General features: G+C 41.7%; 1 protein-coding gene across 1 annotated transcript in view; it reads left to right on the top strand.

The window, feature by feature from the left end:
- The window catches only part of LOC126412802 (probable cytochrome P450 6a20), a 90,821-nt gene that overhangs the window by 37,785 nt on the left and 26,851 nt on the right, over positions 1 to 26,185 (top strand). The window contains exon 5 of the mRNA XM_050082580.1: positions 10,156 to 10,363. Coding sequence (XP_049938537.1) covers positions 10,156 to 10,363 — 208 coding nt within the window. The remainder of the gene's footprint in view (positions 1 to 10,155; positions 10,364 to 26,185) is intronic.

The following is a 26,185-nucleotide window of genomic DNA, read 5'->3' as shown; positions in this document are numbered from 1 at the left end:
CTTCAGAAACGCTTTTTCTGCCATTTCCAGTCTATATTTTAAAGCCTCTGCACTTCGGTCATCATCCGGTATTTTAACTCCCAAATAGTAGAACTCGTCAGCTACTTTTGGTGTCTCATTTCCTAATCAAAGTTCCTAAGCATCACCTAATTTAATTCGACTACCTTCCATTACCATTGTTTCGCTTTTGTTGATATGCATCTTGAATCCTAATTTGAAGACACTGTCTATCCCATTCTACTGCTTTTCCAAGTCCTTTGCTATCTCTGACAGAACTACAATGTCGTCGGGAAATCTCAAAGTTTTTATTTCGTCTCCGTGAACGTTAATTCTTTCTACAATTTTTCTTTGGCTCCCTTTACTGCTTGCTCAATGTACAGACTTAATTACATCTGGAATAGGCTACAACCCTGTCTTACTCTCTTTTCTTTCATGCCTTCGATTCCTACAACTGCGGTCTGTAGAAGTTGTATATAACATTCCTGTCCCTGTATTTTACCGCTGCCACTTGTTGAATTTCAAAGAGCGTATTCCAGCCAACAGTGGCAAAAGCTTTCTTCAGTTTCAAATACTAAAAACATTAGTCTGCCATTTTTATTTTGTTTTCTACAGTATGTTGTAAGGTCGCGTTGCCTCGCGTGCTCCTACATTTCTTCGGATGCCAAACTGAATTTTCCCAAGGTTGGCTGCTAGCAGTTTTTCCATTTTTCTGTAAGTAACTTGAGTCAGTATTTTGCAACAGTGACTTACTCTACTATTAGTTCGGTAATATGCACACGTGTCAGATCCAGTTTTATTATTTACGTACTTCTTGCAATCTGAGCGTGTTCTCTTGTCTCATATGTTGCGAACTATGTGGAACAGCTTGTCATGGCTGGCTCTACCACGGGTCCCAATAATTCTGAGAAAATGAACCTATTCCAGAGACCCCGTTTCAACTTAGGTCTTCCAGTGCTCCCTCACACTCTTTTCTCAGTCACATCTCCCAACCCTGCGTCGTTTACTTTCTTTTTCCTTTCTGTAATAAGGCCGTTGTCCTTGTACAACTCTTCAATATATTCTTTTTCCTTCTTTGATTGCTACTGGCTTGTCATCTGAGCTCTTGATTTTCATACAGCTTCTTCTCTTTTCTCCAAAGGTTTCTTCAATTTTGCTGTGGGTGGCCCTACCTTTGCCCTAGTCGTGAAGGCTTCTACAGTCTTGCTATTGTCATCTAAAGCACTCCTGCTTACCCATTTTGCAATTCCTGTCGTCATTTTTTGGATGCCTGCATCCCCTTTCGCCTGTTTCATTTCTTGCATTTTTATATTTTCTCCTTTCGTCAGCTAAATTCAATATCTCTTGTAACAAGTTTGCTTGTGTGGCCATCCTCTGCAGCAAACTGCCTTCTCCTGCTGCGAGTTACTTTATTTATCCCATACTCGTTTCGCCTTTTCCTGTTCTAAGGCATCATCAGTGGGGTCTATAACGATACAGTTTTGTTATTTTTAGATTATTAAACAGTCCACTTCGCGATATTTTGTAAAAAAAGTAATTACTTACGATTTGCTGATCAGCATTTCCTCACATCTGGTCTGGAGATCGCACTACCACTTTTACCACTGCCATATAATCACATCTTTGTGTTCTTGACTTCCTCACACTGTTCACCATGTTTCTCACTCTTTTTTGTGGTGTACTATTGTTCTTTTGTCACTCGATACAACTATTTCGTCGTACACTGTTTTTCACAACGTAAATATTGCGACTCCATTACGTGTTTCATTTTCTGTGGTATGTTTACCTATCTGTCGCCAACCTAACGAAGTCATGTTAGAGACTAACTTCTATTTATACCATGTGTGTGTATGAGTGAGAGAGAGTGGGGGATAGAGCCTAAGAGATGTTTCTTTTTTCGGGGGGAGGGGGGGGGGGGGGGCTAGCTGCTAGCAAGTGGTTGAAAACTTTGATGAAATCTGATTTGACTTTTCATTTCAATATTCTGTGGAGGGGTTCATGGATGAGTCAGTGTAAAGATGCTGGGTTCTATTATTACTATATTGGGCAGTATTATTATATTAATCCTTTTTGCTAACGTTATTATGTTATTTTACGAGTTGTATAAGACACATTTACAACTCGCAGATACTATTAAAAATATGATAGTTTTCTCCCATCTGGTCAACAAGGTCGAAAAGCACACAAAAACTGCTGTATAAAGAATGGAAACAGTTCATAGAAGAAAGATCAACCAACTCAAAAAACTCCAGTCACAACATAATACCTTTACACACAGCCAAGGAAAACACACACACAAATTCTACCCAAGATTAGTGAACCTTACGGACAAACTGTTAAACAATAAAAAAATACAGCTGTTGGAGAAAGGATTAAAATACAATGTAAATTCAGAAACAGATGAAGTACAAAAGTAAAAAAGGGTTCACGGAAATTCAGGAGTATAGAAATACAAGTCGCTGAAGAATTAAATAAACAGCAAGTGCAGGAAAGCTAAGACGAAATTGCTCCATGCAAAATGTGAAGAAATCGAAAAAGAAATGAAAATCTGAAGGAAAAAATGTTCAAATGTCCCTAAGCTTGCACACTACTTAACCTAAATTATCCTAAGGACAAACACACACACCCATACCCGAGGGAGGACTCGAACCTCCGCCGGGACCAGCCGCACAGAAAATCTGAAGGACTGACTCAGCAATTTAGGTGAAATTAAAAGCCAGGGTGGTTACATTAAAAGTATAACGGGAATTCCACTGTTAAATGCAAAGGAGAGAGCGGATAGATGGAAGGAGTACATTGAAGGCCTCTATGATTGGGAAAGTTTGTCTGATGTGAGAGAAGAAGAAACAGGAGTCGATTTAGATTAGATAGTGGAGCCAGAGTTAGAATCAGAATTTAAGAGAACTTTGGAGAAAATAAAATCAAATAAGGCAGAAGGGATAGATAACATTCCATCAGGATTTATAAAATCATTGGGGGGAGTGGCAACAAAAGACTATCACGTGGTGTAAGACAGAGATGTAGTCTTTCGCACCTACTGTTCAATCTGTATATCGAAGAAGCAATGATGGAAATGAAAGAAAGTTGCAGGAGCGGAATTAAAATTAAAAGTGAGATTATATCAATGATACGATTCGCTGGTGACATTTCTATCCTGAGTGAAAGTGAAGAAGAGTTACATGATCTGCTGAGTGGAATGAAGAATCTAATGAGTACAGAATATGGATTGCGAATAATTCGAAGAAATGTGAAAGTAATGAGAAGTAGCAGAAATGAGGACAATGAGAAACTTAACATCAGCATTGATGGCACAAAGTAGATGTTAAGGAAGTCTACTACCTAGGCAGCAAAATAACCAATGATGGACGGAGCACGAAGGACATCAAAAGCAGACTAGCACCGGCAACAAGGCCATTCCTGGCCAAGAGAAGTGTACTAGTATCAAATACAGGAGTTAATTTGAGGAAGAAATTTCTGAGGATGTACGTGTGGATCACATCATTGTAGGGCAGTGAAAATGGACTGTGGGAAAACTGGAACAGAAGGGATCGAAGCACTTAAGATGTGGTGCTTAAAACTATGTGGACTATTAAGGTAAAGAACGAGGAGGTTCTGCACAGAATCGGAGAGGAAAGGAATATGTAGAAAACACTGACAAGGACAAAGGACAGGATGATAGAACATCTGTTAAGACGTCAGGGAATGACTTCCATGGTACTAGAGGGACCTGTAGAGGGCAAAAACTATAGAGGAAGACAGATATTGGAATAAATCCAGCAAATAATTGAGGACGTAGGTTGTAAATGCTACTCTGAGATGAAGAGGTTGACATAGTAGAGGAATTCGTGGCCAAAACTTTATTTCCCCTTGAACCAAGTTTCGACCTAGATGCAGGTTCATCTACGAATGTGGCATATGGAAATACGACATAGGCTAGAATCTAGCGAATGACACAGGGCTTGGGAAAAGTAATTCGCATTTGCGTATCCTCTCAGATTTAAGTGCGCTGAAACAGGGAAATCAACTGTTCATTGTTCAAAAATAAAGAGGTCTTATACGCTGCAAAGAGCAACTACTGTATTAAACATCTAAATGTTAGAAGGAAGATTTGATCTATCTTTTCCTATAAATGGCTGTGTGCTTCTTAGAGCTAAAATACACTGAAACGGAAAAGAAACTGTATAAGCATGCGCACTCAAATGCAGAGATATGTCTGGCTGGCAGAGATATGAGTCTGCTACAGTGACAGATTATCAAGATTTAAATGAGTTTGAACGTAGTGCTAAAGCCGGCGCACAAGCGATACGTCACAACATCTCCAAGGTAGCGGTGAAGTGTGGATTTTCCCATACGACCATTTCACGAGTGTACCGTAAATAACAGGAATCCGATAAAACATCAAATCTCTGACATCGCTGATGCCGGAAAAAGATACTGCAAGAAGGGTACTGGCAACGACTGAAGAATATCGTTCAATGTGACAGAGGTGCAATCCTTCGGGCAAATTGCTGCAGATTCTAATGCTGGGCCATCAACAAGTGTCAGCGTGTGAACTATTCAAAGAAACATCATCGATATGGGCTTTCAGAGCCGAAGGCCCACTCGTGTACCCTTGACAGCTGCAAGATATAAAGCTTTACGCCTCGCCTGGGCCCGTAAACACCGACATTTGCCGCTCGGACGAGTCTCGTTTCAAATTGTATCGAGTAGATGGACGTTTACTGGTACGGAGACCACCTCATGGACCCATGGACCATGCATGTCAGCAGGTAACTGTTCAAGCTGGTGGAGGCTCTGTTTGGTATGGGGCCCGTGCAGATATAGTGATATGGGACCCTGGGACCCCTGATACGTTTAGACACGACTTTGACAAGTGACACGTACGTAAGCATCCTGCCTGATCACCTGCATCCATTCATGTCCATTGTGCATTCCGACGGACTTGGGCAGTTCCAGGAGGACAATGCGTCACCCCACACGTCCAGAATTGCTACAGAGTGGCTCTTCTGAGTTTAAACACTTCTGCTGGCAACCAAACTCCCCAGACATGAATATTATTCAGCATATTGGGATTCAGAATGAGATTTTCACTCTGCAGCGGAGTGTGCGCTGATATGGAACTTCCTGGCAGATTAAAACTGTGTGCCCGACCGAGACTCGAACTCGGGACCTTTCTTTCAGGAGTGCTAGTTCTGCAAGGTTTGCAGGAGAGCTTCTGTAAAGTTTGGAAGGTAGGAGACGAGGTACTGGCAGAAGTAAAGCTGTGAGTACCGGGCGTGAGTCGTGCTTCGGTAGCTCAGCTGGTAGAGTACTTGCCCGCGAAAGGCAAAGGTCCCGAGTTCGAGTCTCGGTCGGGCACACAGTTTTAATCTGCCTGGAAGTTTCATATCGGGATTCCTTTTAACACGGTGTTCAGAAAAGATCTCCATCCCCTCGTACTCTTACGGATTTAAGGCAGCCCTGCGGGATTCAGTTCCGTCCAGCACTACTTCAGACTTTAGTCGAGTCCATGCCACGTCGTGTTACGGCACTTCTGGGCACTCGCGGGGCCTTACGTGATATTAGGCAGATGTACCAGTTTCTTTGGCTCTTCAGCGTACGCGCTGTCGGACAACTGTCTCTACATATTCTGCTCTAAATTATATCATATGGGATACATTCGTTGAACTAAAAATTATATTAAAGATACTTTGGTGACCACCTGTACCACCGAAAAATAAATATTCTTCTTCAAGAAACGTTGTTTCATGTTGGGCGTAAGCTCGTAATGACAGTCTTATCAGCTACGTGCAGTAGCCGCCGTCGACTGATTTGACATTGCAGTGCAACGTAGTACACACGTAAATGATGCAATCAGTTTACTAACCGTGATTTGGTAACCACCCAAATCACATAACATAAATTTTGTCTTCCAGAAAAATAACTTTATCCTTCATTTAAGCATGTGTTTAAACTCTTGACCATGGACTGAAGGGCACGTTTGCAATGGTCATTCGAAAGAACGATGAACAAGTGTAATTAGCGGATGATATGGTAGAGAATGTACTGACGATTCGACGACGCTTATAGTCTGGAGTAACTGGGGCTTCGTCATAGACTGCGTCTTTGAGTGCTCCCCAAAGAGAGAACTCGAGATAAGCCACGTCGGTGGACGTCGTAGGCCATTTGCCAACAGAATTTCGTCGAACGCCCAGGGAAGTTCTCATCCAGTATTTGCGTCGCAACACGGAACGAGTGAGCTGGACAGCTTTCGTACTGCAGCCACATACACTATCGAATACCCGGTGGAACCTCTTCTAGAAAAACCGGCAGAATTTTCGTCAGAAACTGTGCATATGAATATGCATTTAGAACTCCTGAGATGAAGTGAGGTCAAACAGTGTAATTTCCTGTGATGCCGCACCATACGTTTACGCTCCACGGCCGTTTATGCTGTACTTGACGAAGCTAGTGCAGACAAGTAATCAGGCAAATGTGTTGACATAATGACACAGCGTAGCACGAGAGCTCTGCTTGGCTGTGTTTGCACCGCTAATGCCGATTCTGGCCAACGTGCTATCAAATTCTAGAACGCTTATCGAATTTCTTACGACAAGTTTCAATGTCAACATTAACAAGCGCTATATCAGTGCGATTGTCTGCTCAAGAGCTGTCGAATTCAGTTATAAAAAGTATACGGTTCAGTTTAAAAAATCGTACATGCTTCAATATCTCCGTTGATCCCAGTGTCAAAAACATTAACCAAACAAAAAAATTCGTCCCACTCGACGCCCTGACATTCGCTGTAAACCGAGTTTCTATTTGTGTAAGCGGTACGAAAGAAAAGCTGCTTAACGTCTTGCGTGACTCACCCTGTATATTAGTTGTGTGGGGAAAAAAATATTGAACCAGACTGGTATTAACATTAATGTTGAAAAGTAGCGTTACAGTAAATTCAGGCTCAGAAAATTCAAAACTTGAACGTAAGATGCTGCATTGTCTCTAATCTGACATTACATGACCTTGAATTATTGCCTTATGGCCAGTCGACAGATGGCGTCAAGTTCCTGATAGGTGAAACAGCTGTCAATACGTGTCACTGTTTTTTTTTTTTTAAAAAAAATATTGTAATTGAAGTTACTTACCTAAATAGCACAAGAACTATAATTTGGTAGATTACTGGCAGGTAACATAAATACAAGCACAGTAAAGTAACGGTTGGGATGGGGGAAGAGGAGGAAGGGGGGGTTGTATCATTAGCTGTTCGTTATACACCAAAGAAGTACTGCGCCAAAAATTTCTTCTTATTTTCAGTTTGATCATTGAGAAGGTATTCTTATGTTAAATGTGTGTTGATAAAAATTTAAATTTGTTCAAGAAGCCTTTGTGAGCAAGATGAAGTGCTTGAAGATTCTGGTCTGTGCTATTTGCGGAACGGCTATGTTGGGTAAGATGTATAGCAAACTTTAATGTTAAGACGAAGTACATCAGTATACTCTAAGAATCTTGTAGTGAAGTTTCTGTCAGTTTGTCAAATATAGAAGCTTGGACACAAGTTGCATATAAGTTGGTACTTGCATTATTACATAGTGTTTGATACTATAAATAATTTTATTTTGTATCTTACTGTTGGTGCAGAAACATTCTTACGCCACATGTCTTAAAGAGGTTGGCAATTAGCTAAAAAACCTTGCCTCAGAAAGGCAGCTTTGCAAAACTGATTTCTTGTTCGTGAGTGGCCGTTCACCGACTGGTTTGTTTAATTGTTTTGTATAAAGTGTTTCATGTATTAAAGCAGAATAGTATCTAATATTTTATAATTTTTATTTTCAATGTATTTTAGTTTTATTCATTAATATACTGAGCTTGCAGTTAATTATGGATTTGAAGCATGCCATTTTATGTTGGTCTCGCTGGTGGGAAGACTTTGAGATGACTCTCGTTTCGGACGCAATTTTATTTTCTAAATTTTTCATTTCACTAGGGCTCTGCAGCTAGCAGAAGTAATACGCTGGCTTATGCAGTAGTGCAGAGTACGTTAGCACCTAATTAGAAGCTGGTTCTCACGGAGGCACTGGAGACGAATAAATCGTACGGCACAGTAGCGAGTCACTGGAGTGGGGAGAGGCACGCGGACTACGAGGAAAATATGGTTTCACGACCGATACGTAGGGAAACTACAGGCGTTCCAGAGCGAAACTCAACATTTTGTTTAATAAATATTAGTTACCCGTTTACTTTTGTCATAGCAAATACCACAAGGAGCCTACGAGTTATCGTATCTTTAATACGGCAGTACCACTATGCAGTAATCCAGTTAAATTAGTAGACAAATGAATACTGTTAAGAAACGACGATGTACGAATGGCTGCGAAGTTTTACGAAGTTTGCAAGAGATTTCGACTGTGCACCAACCTAGTCAGACGACGATAAGACGTACTTAAAGCGTGTTCTTCTGTAATAGTCGGTTTTACCAAGCTCTCGAATTTCATTAACTTTCTGAGACGAATTGTTTCAGACTGTTTCACTCTAACTGTTTTACGGCGTTCGCTAATAAATGCTTCATAATGGCATCCCCGGACTTATTTCAAGTAAATTAGCTACTCGCACAACAACTTATAATCGCAAGTCACCTGCTTGCACCTTCTAAAGTATCTAACGCGCTAAAAATATCTGCTTGGAGATACATCATTTACAAGAGCTTGTAAGAATACAGGTAGCAGGAAATCTTACATGCCGAATCATTAAGAGGTGTAGGACGTCAAACTGGCCGACTTGGAGCAGGAGAGGCACCACAGGAAAAAAAAAAATGGTTCAAATGGCTCTGAGCACTATGGGACTCAACATTTGTGGTCATAAGTCCCCTAGGACTTAGAACTACTTAAACCTAACTAACCTAAGGACATCACACACATCCATGCCCGAGGCAGGATTCGAACCTGCGACCGTAGCAGTCACGCGGTTCCTGACTGAGCGCCTAGAACCGCTGGACAACCGCGGCCGGCGGCACCACAGGACATTTTAATTTCAACTGTCTATACTTTTACAAATAAATTCATAAAACTTTGTCAGCATGACCAGGAAGGGTTCAGGATTCACGCTCATAGCAGTGGAAGTTCAAAACTATAACAAAATATATATTTTTTACATGTGAAATGTCATCATTTTTTCACTTACTATTGGCTGCATTCGTTGCTATATGTACACTTTTCTTGATAAGTAAGGGAGATTCTTCGATGAATTTTGCACAGCATACAAAACATACTTATAGGTTCACAATAAAGGATGACAGCCAAAAACAGTTGCTGCAACTGTTTTTGGCTGTCATCCTTTATTGTGAAGAATTTTAACAGTTGCTGCTGCAGCCATGTTTAAAATCTTGATACTTACAGGTGTATGAAACTCTAGAATTTTCCAAATCTATTAAAAACTGTGCTAAAAATTGAGCTAATTAACCATTAAATTTGAGTTTTTTCTAAACATGAAGTTAAAAATGTAACAGCTCATTCATTTTTTCATTAATTAAATAAATTCTAGAGTCATAGACCTGTAAGTATGGTTTGTATGCTGTGCAAAATTCATCGAACAATCTCTCTTACCTGTGAAGAAAAGTGTACCTATAGCAACAAATGCAGCCAACAGTAAGTGAAAAAATGATGGAATTTCACACGTAAAAAAATTTTATTTAGTTATACTTTTGAACTTACATTGCTATGAGTTTGAATCCTGAATCCTTCCTGGTCGTGTTGACAAAGTTTTATGAATTTATTTGTAAAAGTGTAGACAGTGGAAATTAAAATGTCGTGTGGTGCCTCTCCTGCTTCAAGTCGGCGCGTTTGACGCCCTACCCCCCTTAAGATAACTCAGGAAGGGGTTAACGTAAGTAGCGTAGTCTCGGGTGGTAAGCTTGAGCACTTATACTGAATGTGACCGACACTACTTTCTATGGTGTCGTGGCTAAACCGAGAAACTTTTACGGGCGTTTGGCACCGCTAGGGGGTCTTTCAATATCTAGTTCACAGTTCTTGACTTTCTGTGAATTTCAGAACTATCTTTTTTGTCTTTATCAGAGATTCTAAAATTGAAATAATCAATTCCACTTGGTGTTTCGTGTTCTACAGTGACTTGACTTTAGTGTTGTATCTTATTTAGTATTTATGCTTATTATTATTATTTCAGACGGATTGGAGGCGTGGCGTCTATGCATGCGGTACACGGCCGACGTGGTTTCGTCGTGTGCGCTAGGCGTCAGAGGACGCGCCCTAGAGGACGAGAACTCGCCTTTACAAAAAATGTTTCGGAAGCTTCTTGAGCCAACATTCATGACCATTTTGACGCTCTTTGTCATGGCTACGTCACCGAAATTGGCTACGCTTCTCCGTCTAAGGTACTGTTATTATTATTGAAGCTTCTTCAAAAAAATGGTTCAAATGGCTCTGAGCACTATGGGACTCAACTTCTGAGGTCATTAGTCCCCTAGAACTTAGAACTAGTTAAACCTAACTAACCTAAGGACATCACACACATCCATGCCCGAGGCAGGATTCGAACCTGCGACCGTAGCGGTCTTGCGGTTCCAGACTACAACGCCTTTAACCGCACGGCCACTTCGGCCGGCGAAGCTTCTTCGAGAAGCATCTTGAGCGCTCATAAATATCTACTGACATTATTTTCTCTATAATTTCAAAAATTTTGCGTAGTATTTGGTCTGACTGGTCTGGCAGATTATTCGTTTCCAGCTCTTGTCTCCGTTGGTGTGTCTTGTCGGAATGAAATGTGGATTTACTCCCCGAGATGGAACAGTGATTACAATACATAACATTTATGCGGGAGAAACTGTCTCCAATCCGTCTCTGGGCATTCTGACTAAGACATTCTGTTATTTTCCTAAATAGCCTCAAATGCGTGACTCGCTGTTTCTTAATCTGACAATAGATCATTGTTTTCCAGTTCTTCTCCAAGTATGCTTGGCCGTCGTCCGTAATGACTTCGTTGTCCTCTGTATATGCTTAAATATTTGAATTTAGTATGCAAGTACCCATATGCTTCTATCTCGTCGCATCTAATGCAAATTCATGCTAGAGTCCAGCTCATCTGATGTTCTTTGCTATCGACATCAATGGTATGGTACGTGCAGTGGGCCACACATGATCTCCGTCACCGTAAGTGGATGACTTTTGCCTCTACTATGTTTCTGCATCAATGCGAACCACTGAGCGTCAACTTAAGGGGGCTGCCTGGAGAGTCCATGATTGGGCCCTGAATCACGGCTGTCAGTTTTATCCTGCGAAATCACGCGTTACACGTTTTTGTCGACTCTGGACTGTGCACCCGCACCCTGTCATTTATATTGTTTATCTGGTCCCTTATTATTACTGATGCTTAAGGAATCCAATACTCTGTTTCTCTTTCCCTTTTTAATAAGATGGTAACGCGCGCTTTAACCTTTTCGGTTAATGAATCCTGTAAAACGGATAATAATGACTAATATTGTTTTACAGAGAAACAATAACAGCGAGTGCTATATGTGTCACCTGCGTTTTTGCATACACATGTTATAAGAACAATTTAAAATTATAGTCTGGTAGAAACGATGTAACTCTTTAAATTTAATGTGGGCACGGTGCCCACCCAAAAGGAATCAATTCAGTATATCCACCTGCAGATGAGGTGAATGATGATGATGATGATTATATGTTTAAAGGGACTAAACTTCTGTGTCATCAGTCCCTCCTTATCATGAGCGAAACATGTCTCCCTCTCTCTCTCTCTCTCTCTCTCTTCTCAGCGATCACAGGCCTTGTAGACCACGCACTGCATCAACGATCTGCTTCCACCGCCTTCTATCTCTCGCAGCCTCTCTCCACCCTTCGGAAATTCCTAATGCTGCGATGTCCTTCTCTGTGTCATCTTGTACGAGGTCGGCCCAATGGTCTTGTTGCCTGGAGAGTTCCTTCAAATGCTTTCTTGGTGATTCTGTTGTTTTCCATTCTGGCCACATGACCAGCCCATTGGAGTCTCCTACTTCTTAATTTCTGGATGATAGTAGGTTGCTTCATTAAGTGATAAATTTCATTGTTCTTCATACGCCATTCTCCAACACAGGTCCCCAGATTTTTCTCATTACTTTTCTTTCAAAAACATTCAGTTTTTCTCTTTCATTCTTTGTAAGCGTCCAGCTTTCTGAACCGTACGGTACTAAAGGGCAGATAATAGTGTTGTATATCTTCATCTTTGTGGGGATTGACAAAGCTTTACTTTTGAGTGGGTTGATTAGTGAGTACAGACATTTCGACCCTGAGGCTATTCTTTCATTTATATCCATTGTTATGATATTTTTACTGTTGAAACGTGATCCAAGGTATTTAAACTGGAGAACTTTTCTGAATTTAGAATGTTGGTCAATTTCAAAGTAAGGATTTGGGTTTATGACTCGACCTATTTCCATATATTCGGTTTTCTCTTGGTGAATCTAAAGCCCGATGTTGCTGGCACTCTGCCTGAGAGATCTGTACATGTCTTTCAGTCCTTCTTCAGTTTCACTCAGCAACACTGTATCAACTGCATAAGCTAGGAGTTTTACTTCACTGTTTTCGAATCGGAGACCATTGTATAGATGTAAATTACTCTCCCGAACCACTTTCTCTAATGCAAGGTTGATGACGACACATGAAAGAGCGTCTCCCTGTCGTAAGCCTGTTTTAATTGGAAATGTGGAGGATATGGATTCTCTGAACTTGACTGCTGCCTGGGAGCCATCCATCACAGTTGTATCATCCTAATGATTTTACTGGGTATACTAAATTCTCGTAAGGTGTTGTAGAGGCTACTTCTGTGGATGCTGTCGTAGGCTCGCTGGAAGTCAATGAAGAGACAGTGGATGTTTTTGTTGAATTCCCAGTATTTCTCAAAGATCTGTCGTATAGTAAACAAATTATCAGTTGTGGAGCGGTTTGTTAGAAATCCAGCCTGGTAATCTTGAATAATGTTTTCCGCGTAAGGTTTAAGTTTTTCCAGACTGGTCATTGACAGGATTTTGTATGTTACGTTCAGCAAACTGATTCCTCTGTAACTTCCACATTCCATTCTGTTTCCTTTCTTGTGTGTGGGACAATTTTCAGGCAGCGTTTCAGTTTTCCAGATCATTGTGATAAGGTTATAAATTTCTTTGTTTAGTTTGCTTCCGACCTGTTCTAATATGTATGCTGATACCTGGTCTTCGCCTGCTGCCTTTTTGTTTTTGAACTTTTGAATGGAATGGATCACTTCCTGTTCTGTGATTCTACAATCGTCATTATTAGTGCTGTCACTCTCAGACAATGAATAATTGAAGGTTATGTGCGGATCGGTGTAATTTAACATTTCTGAGAAACACTCTTTCCATCTTTCTAGGATACATTCCAGCTGCGTTAGCATGTTTTAATTTTTATCTTTTATGAATAGGTTTTCACTTTGATAACCTCTCTTACTTTCCTTTATATACTGAAACAACTTCTTTGAGTTTCCATTTCTGCTTTCCACTACTATAGATTCTAGGACTCCAGTTAGATATTTCCTTTTCTCTGTTCGCAGAACTCTTGCTGTTTCTCTTCTAACCACATTGGACGTCTCCCTCCTGTCCTCACTCTCATTGTGCAGCCATAGCAACCTGGCTTCTTTGCTCCTTTCTACTGCTCTCTGACACTTTTCGTTGAACCATTTCTGTTTCTTCGTTTTCTTTTTCTTGCCCAGTGTATTTTCTGCTGCATCTGTTACTACAGTCTTTATTCTTTCCCAATCCTTCTCGACACTATTTTCCTCCTCAGCTTCTTGCAATGCTGTAAATCGGTTATTTATTTCAATCACATAGGTTTCTTTAATAGACAATTCCTTCAGTCGTTCGATGTCTCAATTAGGTTTTGGTGTGGATTTTGGTAGTTGATTCCAAATCATCTCGATTTTCATTTTTCCTACAACGAGGAAACGACCGAGTCAATTTCAGCTCCTCTATACTCTGACATCTCTTATAAATGAAGTGAAACGTTGACCCGTCATAACATGGTCAATCTAATTTACTGTTTTACCATCTGGAGAGCACCACGTACCTTTGTAACATGTAACATGTAAAAAGGTAAAAAACGAAAAAAATGGAGACCTGATTGCTCAAACTATATAAGCAAATAAAAGAGTTTAAAAAAGGGTGAAAGTAGCTGTAACACGACAGGTAAAAGAAACCAGAGATAACCCAGGCATTATTTTGCACAGTAGAGACTAAAGACACAACAAGCCGAGAGGGGAAGAATGTAACCTGCGGTTGCTCGGTGGGTACCCGTCACTGGGCGAGGCTCTCGTCCCCACGACCACCCCTGAATTTGGAAGAGTATTAAAGGTTAGAATAAATTCGCTCTCCCTCAGGAAATGCAAAACTTTGGTAATGGCTGTCACGTCTTCCGTATGCACCCCAGGTAGCGAGGTTCGCAAGCTGAGGGTGTGCCGCAGATCGGCCAGCAGGGAACACTCAATGAGAACACGCGCTATCGTCGGTAGACTACTGCAGCTGCAGCGAAGAGGGTCCTCCTGTGGCAGAAGCAACTTGTGGGTAAGTCTCGTGTGGCCGATGCGTAGTCGGCACAATGGCATCTTTCCGTGAGCCCTGGGAAGATGTATGCCACCCCTTAGTGGACCCTTTAATCGCTCTCAACTTGTTTTGGGTCGTAATAACCTGCCACTCCAATTCACAGAGTCTCTAAAAATTGCGTAAAAGTTGCGATCTTAAGTCTGTGTCTGGTATCCCGACGTCAAGTTAATATCTGGTAGCTGTGTCTTTAGCTAGATGGTCGGCGAGTTGTTTTCCTAGAATGTCTATCAGGCTCGGTGTCCAGATGAAGGACACTATCTTTCCAGAGCTGTAGAGGTCAGCCAGAAGGTCCTGGACAGCACAGAGTTATGCCTTTTAAGCAAATTATGGAATCGCTACAGATCAGAAAGATCGTCGTGGCGTGGGTTCTGACGTACCGCAAAGCCTGAGAGATGGCAACCAACTCTGGAATGTACACTTGACAGAAAGTACTTCTAGTGTCCCCTTGCATGTGCAAAAGCTTAACCCACCCTGTCGTTGGCTTTCGACTCATCCGTCTAGATGCTTATTGAATGAAAATAATCGTGAAGGATTGAAGGAAACAGGTGTCGGAGAAGGACAGATTCAGCATCCCTCTCTTGAGGCCACAAAAGAGATCCAGCCGTATCACAGAACATGGTACAGCACATGGGGGATGCCCAGAGGGAGCTCTAGGAACCCAGACTAACGGAGGCTTCTACATCTACATCTACATCTACATCTATACTCCGCAAGCCACCTGACGGTGTGTGGCGGAGGGTACTTTGAGTACCTCTATCGGTTCTCCCTTCTATTCCAGTCTCGTATTATTCGTGGAAAGAAAGATCTACATCTACATCTACATCTACATTGATACTCCGCAAGCCACCCAACGGTGTGTGGCGGAGGGCACTTTACGTGCCACTGTCATTACCTCCCTTTCCTGTTCCAGTCGCGTATGGTTCGCGGGAAGAACGACTGTCTGAAAGCCTCCGTGCGCGCTCTGATCTCTCTAATTTTACATTCGTGATCTCCTCGGGAGGTATAAGTAGGGGGAAGCAATATATTCGATACCTCATCCAGAAACGTACCCTCTCGAAACCTGGCGAGCAAGCTACACCGCGATGCAGAGCGCCTCTCTTGCAGAGTCTGCCACTTGAGTTTATTAAACATCTCCGTAACGCTATCACGGTTACCAAATAACCCTGTGACGAAACGCGCCGCTCTTCTTTGGATCTTCTCTATCTCCTCCGTCAAACCGATCTGGTACGGATCCCACACTGATGAGCAATACTCAAGTATAGGTCGAACGAGTGTTTTGTAAGCCACCTCCTTTGTTGATGGACTACATTTTCTAAGCACTCTCCCAATGAATCTCAACCTGGTACCCGCCTTACCAACAATTAATTTTATATGATCATTCCACTTCAAATCATTCCGCACGCATACTCTCAGATATTTTACAGAAGTAACTGCTACCAGTGTTTGTTCCGCTATCATATAATCATACAATAAAGGATCCTTCTTTCTATGTATTCGCAATACATTATATTTGTCTATGTTAAGGGTCAGTTGCCACTCCCTGCACCAAGTGCCTATCCGCTGCAGATCTTCCTGCATTTCGCTATAATTTTCTAATGCTGCAACTTCTCTGTATACTACAGCATCATCCGCGAAAAGCCGCATGGGACTTCCGACACTATCTACTAGGTCATTTATATATATTGTGAAAAGCAATGGTCCCATAACACTCCCCTGTGGCACGCCAGAGGTTACTTTAACGTCTGTAGACGTCTCTCCATTGATAACAACATGCTGTGTTCTGTTTGCTAAAAACTCTTCAATCCAGCCACACAGCTGGTCTGATATTCCGTAGGCTCTTACTTTGTTTATCAGCCGACAGTGCGGAACTGTATCGAACGCCTTCCGGAAGTCAAGAAAAATAGCATCTAACTGGGAGCCTGTATCTAATATTTTCTGGGTCTCATGAACAAATAAAGCGAGTTGGGTCTCACACGATCGCTGTTTCCGGAATCCATGTTGATTCCTACATAGTAGATTCTGGGTTTCCAGAAATGACATGATACGCGAGCAAAAAACATGTTCTAAAATTCTACAAGAGATCGACGTCAGAGATATAGGTCTATAGTTTTGCGCATCTGCTCGACGACCCTTCTTGAAGACTGGGACTATCTGTGCTCTTTTCCAATCATTTGGAACCCTCCGTTCCTCTAGAGACTTGCGGTACACGGCTGTTAGAAGGGGGGCAAGTTCTTTCGCGTACTCTGTGTAGAATCGAATAGGTATCCCGTCAGGTCCAGTGGACTTTCCTCTATTGAGTGATTCCAGTTGCTTTTCTATTCCTTGGACACTTATTTCGATGTCAGCCATTTTTCCGTTTGTGCGAGGATTTAGAGAAGGAACTGCAGTGCGGTCTTCCTCTGTGAAACAGCTTTGGAAAAAGGTGTTTAGTATTTCAGCTTTACACGTGTCATCCTCTGTTTCAATGCCATCATCATCCCGGAGTGTCTGGATATGCTGTTTCGAGCCACTTACTGATTTAACGTAAGACCAGAACTTCCTAGGATTTTCTGTCAAGTCGGTACATAGAATTTTACTTTCGAATTCAATGAACGCTTCACGCATAGCCCTCCTTACGCCAACCTTGACATCGTTTAGCTTCTGTTTGTCTGAGAGGTTTTGGCTGCGTTTAAACTTGGAGTGGAGCTCTCTTTGCTTTCGCAGTAGTTTCCTAACTTTGTTGTTGTACCACAGTGGGTTTTTCCCGTCCCTCACAGTTTTACTCGGCACGTACCTATTTAAAACGCATTTTACGATTGCCTTGAACTTTTTCCATAAACACTCAACATTGTCAGTGTCGGAACAGAAATTTTCGTTTTGATCTGTTAGATAGTCTGAAATCTGCCTTCTATTACTCTTGCTAAACAGATAAACCTTCCTCCCTTTTTTTATATTCCTATTAACTTCCATATTCAGGGATGCTGCAACGGCCTTATGATCACTGATTCCCTGTTCTGTACATACAGAGGCGAAAAGTTCGGGTCTGTTTGTTATCAGTAGGTCCAAGATGTTATCTCCACGAGTCGGTTCTCTGTTTAATTGCTCGAGGTAATTATCGGATAGTGCACTCAGTATAATGTCACTCGATGCTCTGTCCCTACCACCCGTCCTAAACATCTGAGTGTCCCAGTCTATATCTGGTAAATTGAAATCTCCACCTAAGACTATAACATGCTGAGAAAATTTATGTGAAATGTATTCCAAATTTTCTCTCAGTTGTTCTGCCACTAATGCTGCTGAGTCGGGAGGTCGGTAAAAGGAGCCAATTATTAACCTAGTTCGGTTGTTTAGTGTAACCTCCACCCATAATAATTCACAGGAACTATCCACTTCTACTTCACTACAGAATAAACTACTACTAACAGCGACGAACACTCCACCACCGGTTGCATGCAATCTATCCTTTCTAAATACCGTCTGTACCTTTGTAAAAATTTCGGCAGAATTTATCTCTGGCTTAAGCCAGCTTTCTGTACCTATAACGATTTCAGCTTCGGTGCTTTCTATCAGCGCTTGAAGTTCTGGTACTTTACCAACGCAGCTTCGACAGTTGACAATTACAATACCGATTGCTGCTTGTTCCCCGCATGTCCTGACTTTGCCCCGCACCCGTTGAGGCTGTTGCCCTTTCTGTACTTGCCCAAGGCCATCTAACCTAAAAAACCGCCCAGCCCACGCCACACAACCCCTGCTACCCGTGTAGCCGCTTGTTGCGTGTAGTGCCTCTGTGTGGGCTCTAATCTCTCTGATTTTAACCTCATGGTCTCTTCGCGAGATATACGTAGGAGGGAGCAATATACTGCTTGACTCCTCGGTGAAGGTATGTTCTCGAAACGTCAACAAAAGCAAGTACCGAGCTACAGAGCGTCTCTCCTGAAAGTCCTCTACTGGACTTTATCTATCATCTCCGTAACGCTTTCGCGATTAGTAAATGATCCTGTAACGAAGCGCGCTGCTCTCCATTGGATCTTCTCTACCTCTTCTATCAACCCTATCTGATACGAATCCCACACTGGCAGTGGACGAACAAGTGTACTGTAACCTACTTCATTTGTTTTCGGATTGCATTTCCTTAGGATTCTTCCAATGAATCTCGGTCTGGCATCTGCTTTACCGACGATCAACTTTATATGATCATTCCATTTTAAATCACTCCTAATGCCTACTTCACAGCACATTACACTTGTCTACATTGAGATTCGTTGCAGATCCTTCTGCATTCCAGTACAATTTTCCATTGTTATCACTTCTCGATATACCACAGCATCACCCGCAAAAGGCCTCAGTGAACTTCCGATGTTATCCACAAGGTCATTTATGTATATTGTGAATAGCAGCGGTCCTACGACACTCCCCTGCGGCACACCTGAAATCATTCTTACTTCTGAAGAATTCTCTCCATTGAGAACGACTTGCAGGGTTCTGTTATCTAGGAACTCTTCAATCCAATCACACAATTGGTCTGATAATCCATATGCTCTTACTTTGTTCATTAAACGACTGTGGGGAATCGCATCGAACGCCTTGCGGAAGTCAAGAAACACGGCATCTACCTGGGAACCAGTGTCTATGGCCCTCTTAGTTTCGTGGACGAATAGCGCAAGCTGGGTTCCACACGATCGTCTTTATCGAAACCCATGCTGACTTCTACAGAGTAGATTTCTAGTCTCCAGAAAAGTCATTATACTCGAACATAATGTTGTTGTTGTTGTGGTCTTCAGTCCTGAGACTGGATTGATGCAGCTCTCCATGCTACTCTACCCTGTGCAAGCTTCTTCATCTCCCAGTACATACCGCAACGTACATCCTTCTGAATATGTTTAGTGTATTCATCTCTTGGTCTCCCTCTACGATTTTTACCCTCCACGCTTCCCTCCAATGCTAAATTTTTGATCCCTTGATGCCTCAGAACATGTCCTACCAACCGGTCCCTTCTTCTTGTCAAGTTGTGGCACAAACTCCTCTTCTCCCCTATTCTGTTCAATACCTCCTCATTAGTTATGTGATCTACCCATCTAATCTACAGCATTCTTCTGTAGCACCACATTTCGAAAGCTTCTATTCTCTTCTTGTCCAAACTAATTAGTCCATGTTTCACTTCCAACATGGCTACACTCCATAAAAATACTTTCAGAAACGACTTCTGACACAAATCTATACTCGATGTTAACAAATTTCTCTTCTTCAGAAACGTTTTCCTTGCCATTGCCAGTCTACATTTTATATCCTCTCTACTTCGACAATCTTCAGTTATTTTGCTCCCTAAATAGTAAAACTCCTTTACTACTTTTAGTGTCTCATTTCCTAATCTAATTCCCTCAGCATCACCCTACTTAATTTGACTACATTCCATTATCTTCGTTTTGCTTTTGTTGATGTTCATCTTATATCCTCCATTCAAGACACTATCCATTCCGTTCAACTGCTCTATCAGGTCCTTTGCTGTCTCTGACAGAATTACAATGTCATCGGCGAACCTCAATGTTTTTATTTCTTCTCCATGGATTTTAATACCTAATCCGAATTTTTCTTTAGTTTCCTTCACTGCTTGCTCACTATAAAGATTGAATAACATCGGGGAAAGGCTACAACCCTATCTCACACCCTTCCCATCCACTGCTTCCCTTTCATGTCCCTCGACTCTTATAACTGCCATCTGGTTTCTGTACAAATTGTAAATAGCCTTTCGCTCCCTGTATTTTACCCCTGCCAGCTTCAGAATTTGAAAGAGAGTATTCCAGTCAACATTGTCACAAGCTTTTTTTAAGTCTACAAATGCTAGAAACGTAGGTTTGCCTTTCCTTAATCTTTCTTCTAAGATAAGTCGTAAGGACAGTATTGCCTCACGTGTTCCAACATTTCTACGGAATCCAAACTGTTCGGCTTCTACCAGTTTTTGCATTCGTCTATAAAGAAGTCGCGTTAGTATTTTGCATCTGTCACTTATTAAACTGATTGTTCGGTAATTTTCATATCTGTCAGCACCTGCTTTCTTTGGGATTGGAATTATTATATTCTTGTTGAAGTCTGAAGGTATTTCACCTTTCTCATACATATTGCTCACCAGATGATAGAGTTTTGTCAGGACTGGATCTCCCAAGGCCGTCAGTTGTTCTAATGGAATGCTGTCTACTCCCGCGGCCTTGTTTCGACTCAAGTCTTTCAGTGCTCTGTCAAACTCTTCCCGCAGTATCGTATCTCCTATTTTATCTTCATCTACATCCTCTTCCCCCCATGAACCATGGACCTTGCCGTTGGTGGGGAGGCTTGCGTGCCTCAGCGATACAGATAGCCGTACCGTAGGTGCAACCACAACGGAGGGGTATCTGTTGAGAGGCCAGACAAACGTGTGGTTCCTGAAGAGGGGCAGCAGCCTTTTCAGTAGTTGCAAGGGCAACAGTCTGGATGATTGACTGATCTGGCCTTGTAACAATAACCAAAACGGCCTTGCTGTGCTGGTACTGCGAACGGCTGAAAGCAAGGGGAAACTACAGCCGTAATTTTTCCCGAGGGCATGCAGCTTTACTGTATGATTACATGATGATGGCGTCCTCTTGGGTAAAATATTCCGTAGGTAAAATAGTCCCCCATTCGGATCTCCGGGAGGGGACTACTCAAGAGGATGTCGTTATCAGGAGAAAGAAAACTGGTGTTCTACGGATCGGTGCGTGGAATGTCAGATCCCTTAATCGGGCAGGTAGGTTAGAAAATTTAAAAAGGGAAATGGATAGGTTGAAGTTAGATATAGTGGGAATTAGTGAAGTTCGGTGGCAGGAGGAACAAGACTTCTGGTCAGGTGACTACAGGGTTATAAACACAAAATCAAATAGGGGGAATGCAGGAGTAGGTTTAATAATGAATAGGAAAATAGGAATGCGGGTAAGCTACTACAAACAGCATAGTGAACGCATTATTGTGGCCAAGATAGATACGAAGCCCACACCTACTACAGTAGTACAAGTTTATATGCCAACTAGCTCTGCAGATGACAAAGAAATTGAAGAAATGTATGATGAAATAAAAGAAATTATTCAGATTGTGAAGGGAGACGAAAATTTAATAGTCATGGGTGACTGGAATTCGAGTGTAGGAAAAGGGAGAGAAGGAAACATAGTAGGTGAATATGGATTGGGGGACAGAAATGAAAGAGGAAGCCGCCTGGTAGAATTTTGCACAGAGCACAACATAATCATAACTAACACTTGGTTTAAGAATCATGAAAGAAGGTTGTATACATGGAAGAACCCTGGAGATACTAAAAGGTATCAGATAGATTATATAATGGTAAGACAGAGATTTAGGAACCAGGTTTTAAGTTGTAAGACATTTCCAGGGGCAGATGTGGACTCTGACCACAATCTATTGGTTATGACCTGTAGATTAAAACTGAAGAAACTGCAAAAAGGTGGGAATTTAAGGAGATGGGACCTGGATAAACTAAAAGAACCAGAGGTTGTACAGAGATTCAGGGAGAGCATAAGAGAGCAATTGACAGGAATGGGGGAAATAAATACAGTAGAAGAAGAAGAATGGGTAGCTTTGAGGGATGAAGTAGTGAAGGCAGCAGAGGATCAAGTAGGTAAAAAGACGAGGGCTAGTAGAAATCCTTGGGTAACAGAAGAAATATTGAATTTAATTGATGAAAGGAGAAAATATAAAAATGCAGTAAGTGAAACAGGCAAAAAGGAATACAAACGTCTCAAAAATGAGATAGACAGGAAGTGCAAAATGGCTAAGCAGGGATGGCTAGAGGACAAATGTAAGGATGTAGAGGCCTATCTCACTAAGGGTAAGATAGATATCGCCTACAGGAAAATTAAAGAGACCTTTGGAGATAAGAGAACGACTTGTATGAATATCAAGAGCTCAGATGGAAACCCAGTGCTAAGCAAAGAAGGGAAAGCAGAAAGGTGGAAGGAGTATATAGAGGGTCTATACAAGGGCGATGTACTTGAGGACAATATTATGGAAATGGAAGAGGATGTAGATGAAGATGAAATGGGAGATACGATACTGCGTGAAGAGTTTGACAGAGCACTGAAAGACCTGAGTCGAAACAAGGCCCCCGGAGTAGACAATATTCCAGTGGAACTACTGACGGCCGTGGGAGAGCCAGTCCTGACAAAACTCTACCATCTGGTGAGCAAGATGTATGAAACAGGCGAAATACCCTCAGACTTCAAGAAGAATATAATAATTCCAATCCCAAAGAAAGCAGGTGTTGACAGATGTGAAAATTACCGAACTATCAGCTTAATAAGTCACAGCTGCAAAATACTAACACGAATTCTTTACAGACGAATGGAAAAACTAGTAGAAGCCAACCTCGGGGAAGGTCAGTTAGGATTCCGTAGAAACACTGGAACACGTGAGGCAATACTGACCTTACGACTTATCTTAGAAGAAAGATTAAGGAAAGGCAAACCTACGTTTCTAGCATTTGTAGACTTAGAGAAAGCTTTTGACAATGTTGACTGGAATACTCTCTTTCAAATTCTAAAAGTGGCAGGGGTAAAATACAGGGAGCGAAAGGCTATTTACAATTTGTACAGAAACCAGATGGCAGTTATAAGAGTCGAGGGACATGAAAGGGAAGCAGTGGTTGGGAAGGGAGTAAGACAGGGTTGTAGCCTCTCCCCGATGTTGTTCAATCTGTATATTGAGCAAGCAGTAAAGGAAACAAAAGAAAAATTCGGAGTAGGTATTAAAATTCATGGAGAAGAAATAAAAACTTTGAGGTTCGCCGATGACATTGTAATTCTGTCAGAGACAGCAAAGGACTTGGAAGAGCAGTTGAATGGAATGGACAGTGTCTTGAAAGGAGGATATAAGATGAACATCAACAAAAGCAAAACAAGGATAATGGAATGTAGTCTAATTAAGTCGGGTGATGCTGAGGGAATTAGATTAGGAAATGAGGCACTTAAAGTAGTAAAGGAGTTTTGCTATTTGGGGAGCAAAATAACTGATGATGGTCGAAGTAGAGAGGATATAAAATGTAGACTGGCAATGGCAAGGAAAGCGTTTCTGAAGAAGAGAAATTTGTTAACATCCAGTATTGATTTAAGTGTCAGGAAGTCATTTCTGAAAGTATTCGTATGGAGTGTAGCCATGTATGGAAGTGAAACATGGACGATAAATAGTTTAGACAAGAAGAGAATAGAAGCTTTCGAAATGTGGTGCTACAGAAGAATGCTGAAGATTAGATGGGTAGATCATGTAACTAATGAGGAAGTATTGAATAGGATTGGGGAGAAGAGAAGTTTGTGGCACAACTTGACCAGAAGAAGGGATCGGTTGGTAGGGCATGTTCTGAGGCATCAAGGGATCACCAATTTAGTATTGGAGGGCAGCGTGGAGGGTAAAAATCGTAGAGGGAGACCACGAGATGAATACACTAAGCAGATTCAGAAGGATGTAGGTTGCAGTAGGTACTGGGAGATGAAAAAGCTTGCACAGGATAGAGTAGCATGGAGAGCTGCATCAAACCAGTCTCAGGACTGAAGACCACAACAACAACAACAACAACAACATACATCCTCTTCTATTTTGATAATATTGCCCTCAAGTACATCGCCCTTCTAAAGGCCCTCTATATACTCCTTCCACCTAAGATTTGGAAAGTTTCAACGACTTCAGGTAACCAGTTCTTCTTTCTGAAGCGAACCAGTCAGCGAGACATTTTCGTACATTTTAACACGAACTGTAGCGAGATTCAGCGAGAGCGTGTCCTCAGCGATGGAAACAGGTGGTAATCGGACGGAGCCAAGTCTGGAGAACAAGCTGCATGCCCTAGTATTTCCCAACTGAACGCCGCGGTCGTTTCCCTGTCCCGTTTTGCTGTGTGTGATGGAGCGTTACCTTGGAGCAATAGTACCTTGTGTTGCCTTTTTCCTCATTCCGGTCGTTTTTCACGTAATGCTCCATTTAAATCTATCATTTGCTGTTGTTAACGATCAGTGTTAACGTTTTCACCAGGTCTTAGCAGCTCATAAAAGATGACACCTTCCTTATCCCACCAGACACAGATCACTGTCTTCTTTTCAAAGCGATTTGGTCTTGCAGTGTATGTCGATGGTTTGCCTGGAGTCACCCATGATTTACGACGCTTAAGATTCTTGGAAGAGCAATTGAACGGAATGGACAGTATCTTGAAGGAGGATATAAGATGAACATCAACAAAAGCAAAACAAGGGTAATGGAATGTAGTCTAACTAAGTCGGGCGATGCTGAGGGAATTATATAAGGAAATGAGACACTTAACGTAGTACAGGAGTTTTGCTATTTGGGGAGCAAAATAACTGATGATGGTTGAAGTAGAAAGGATGGCGATGGCAAGGAAAGCGTTTCTGAAGAAGAGAAATTTGTTAACATCGTTATAGATTTAAGTGTCAGGAAGTCATTTCTGAAAGTATTTTTATGGAGTGTAGCCATGTATGGAAGTGAAACACGGACGATAAATAGTTTGGACAAGAAGAGAATAGAAGCTTTCGAAATGTGGTGCCACAGAAGAATGCTGAAGATTAGGTGGGTAGATCACATAACTAATGAGAAGGTATGGAATTGAATTGGGGAGAAGAGAAATTTGTGGCACAACTTGACTAGAAGAAGGGATCGGTTGGTAGGACATGTTCTGAGGCATCAAGGGATCACCAATTTAGTATTGGAGGGAAGCGTGGAGGGTAAAAATCGTAGAGGGAAACCAAGAGATGAATACACTAAGCATATTCAGAAGGATGCAGGTTGCAGTAGGTACTGCGAGATGAAGAAGCTTGCACAGGATAGAGTAGCATGGAGAGCTGCATCAAACCAGTCTCTGGACTGAAGACCACAACAAAAACAACAAGATTCTCAAAATATATCCATTTTTCATCATCTGTCACTATCGATGGAGAAACGACTTTCTTTCGTATTTGGCGAGCAGCATTTCACAAATGGTCTATCGACTTGCTGGCTGTCTTTCATTCAGTTTATGAGGAACCCATTTTGCTACTTTCTGCACCTTTATCATAGCTTTCAACGGAAGATAAACGGCTTTCTGCGTCACATTCAGAACTGGGTTTTTGGCGTGGCATTCACAGCCTGCAGGAAAGGTGGGAGAAATATATACAGGGTGTTTCAAAAATGACCGGTATATTTGAAACGGCAATAAAAACTAAACGAGCAGCGATAGAAATACACCGTTTGTTGCAATATGCTTGGGACAACAGTACATTTTCAGGCGGACAAACTTTCGAAATTACAGTAGTTACAATTTTCAACAACAGATGGCGCTGCAAGTGATGTGAAAGAGATAGAAGACAACGCAGTCTGTAAGTGCGCCATTCTATACATCGTCTTTCTGCTGTAAGCGTGTGCTGTTCACAACGTGCAAGTGTGCTGTGGACAACATGGTTTATTCCTTAGAACAGAGGATTTTTCTGGTGTTGGAATTCCACCGCCTAGAACACAGTGTTGTTGCAACAAGACGAAGTTTTCAACGGAGGTTTAATGTAACCAAAGGACCGAAAAGCGATACAATGAAGGATCTGTTTGAAAAATTTCAACGGACTG

The sequence above is a fragment of the Schistocerca serialis genome, chromosome 7, assembly GCF_023864345.2.
Source record: "Schistocerca serialis cubense isolate TAMUIC-IGC-003099 chromosome 7, iqSchSeri2.2, whole genome shotgun sequence".
Taxonomy (NCBI): domain Eukaryota; kingdom Metazoa; phylum Arthropoda; class Insecta; order Orthoptera; family Acrididae; genus Schistocerca; species Schistocerca serialis.
This window is presented reverse-complemented; position numbering and strand designations above follow the sequence as displayed.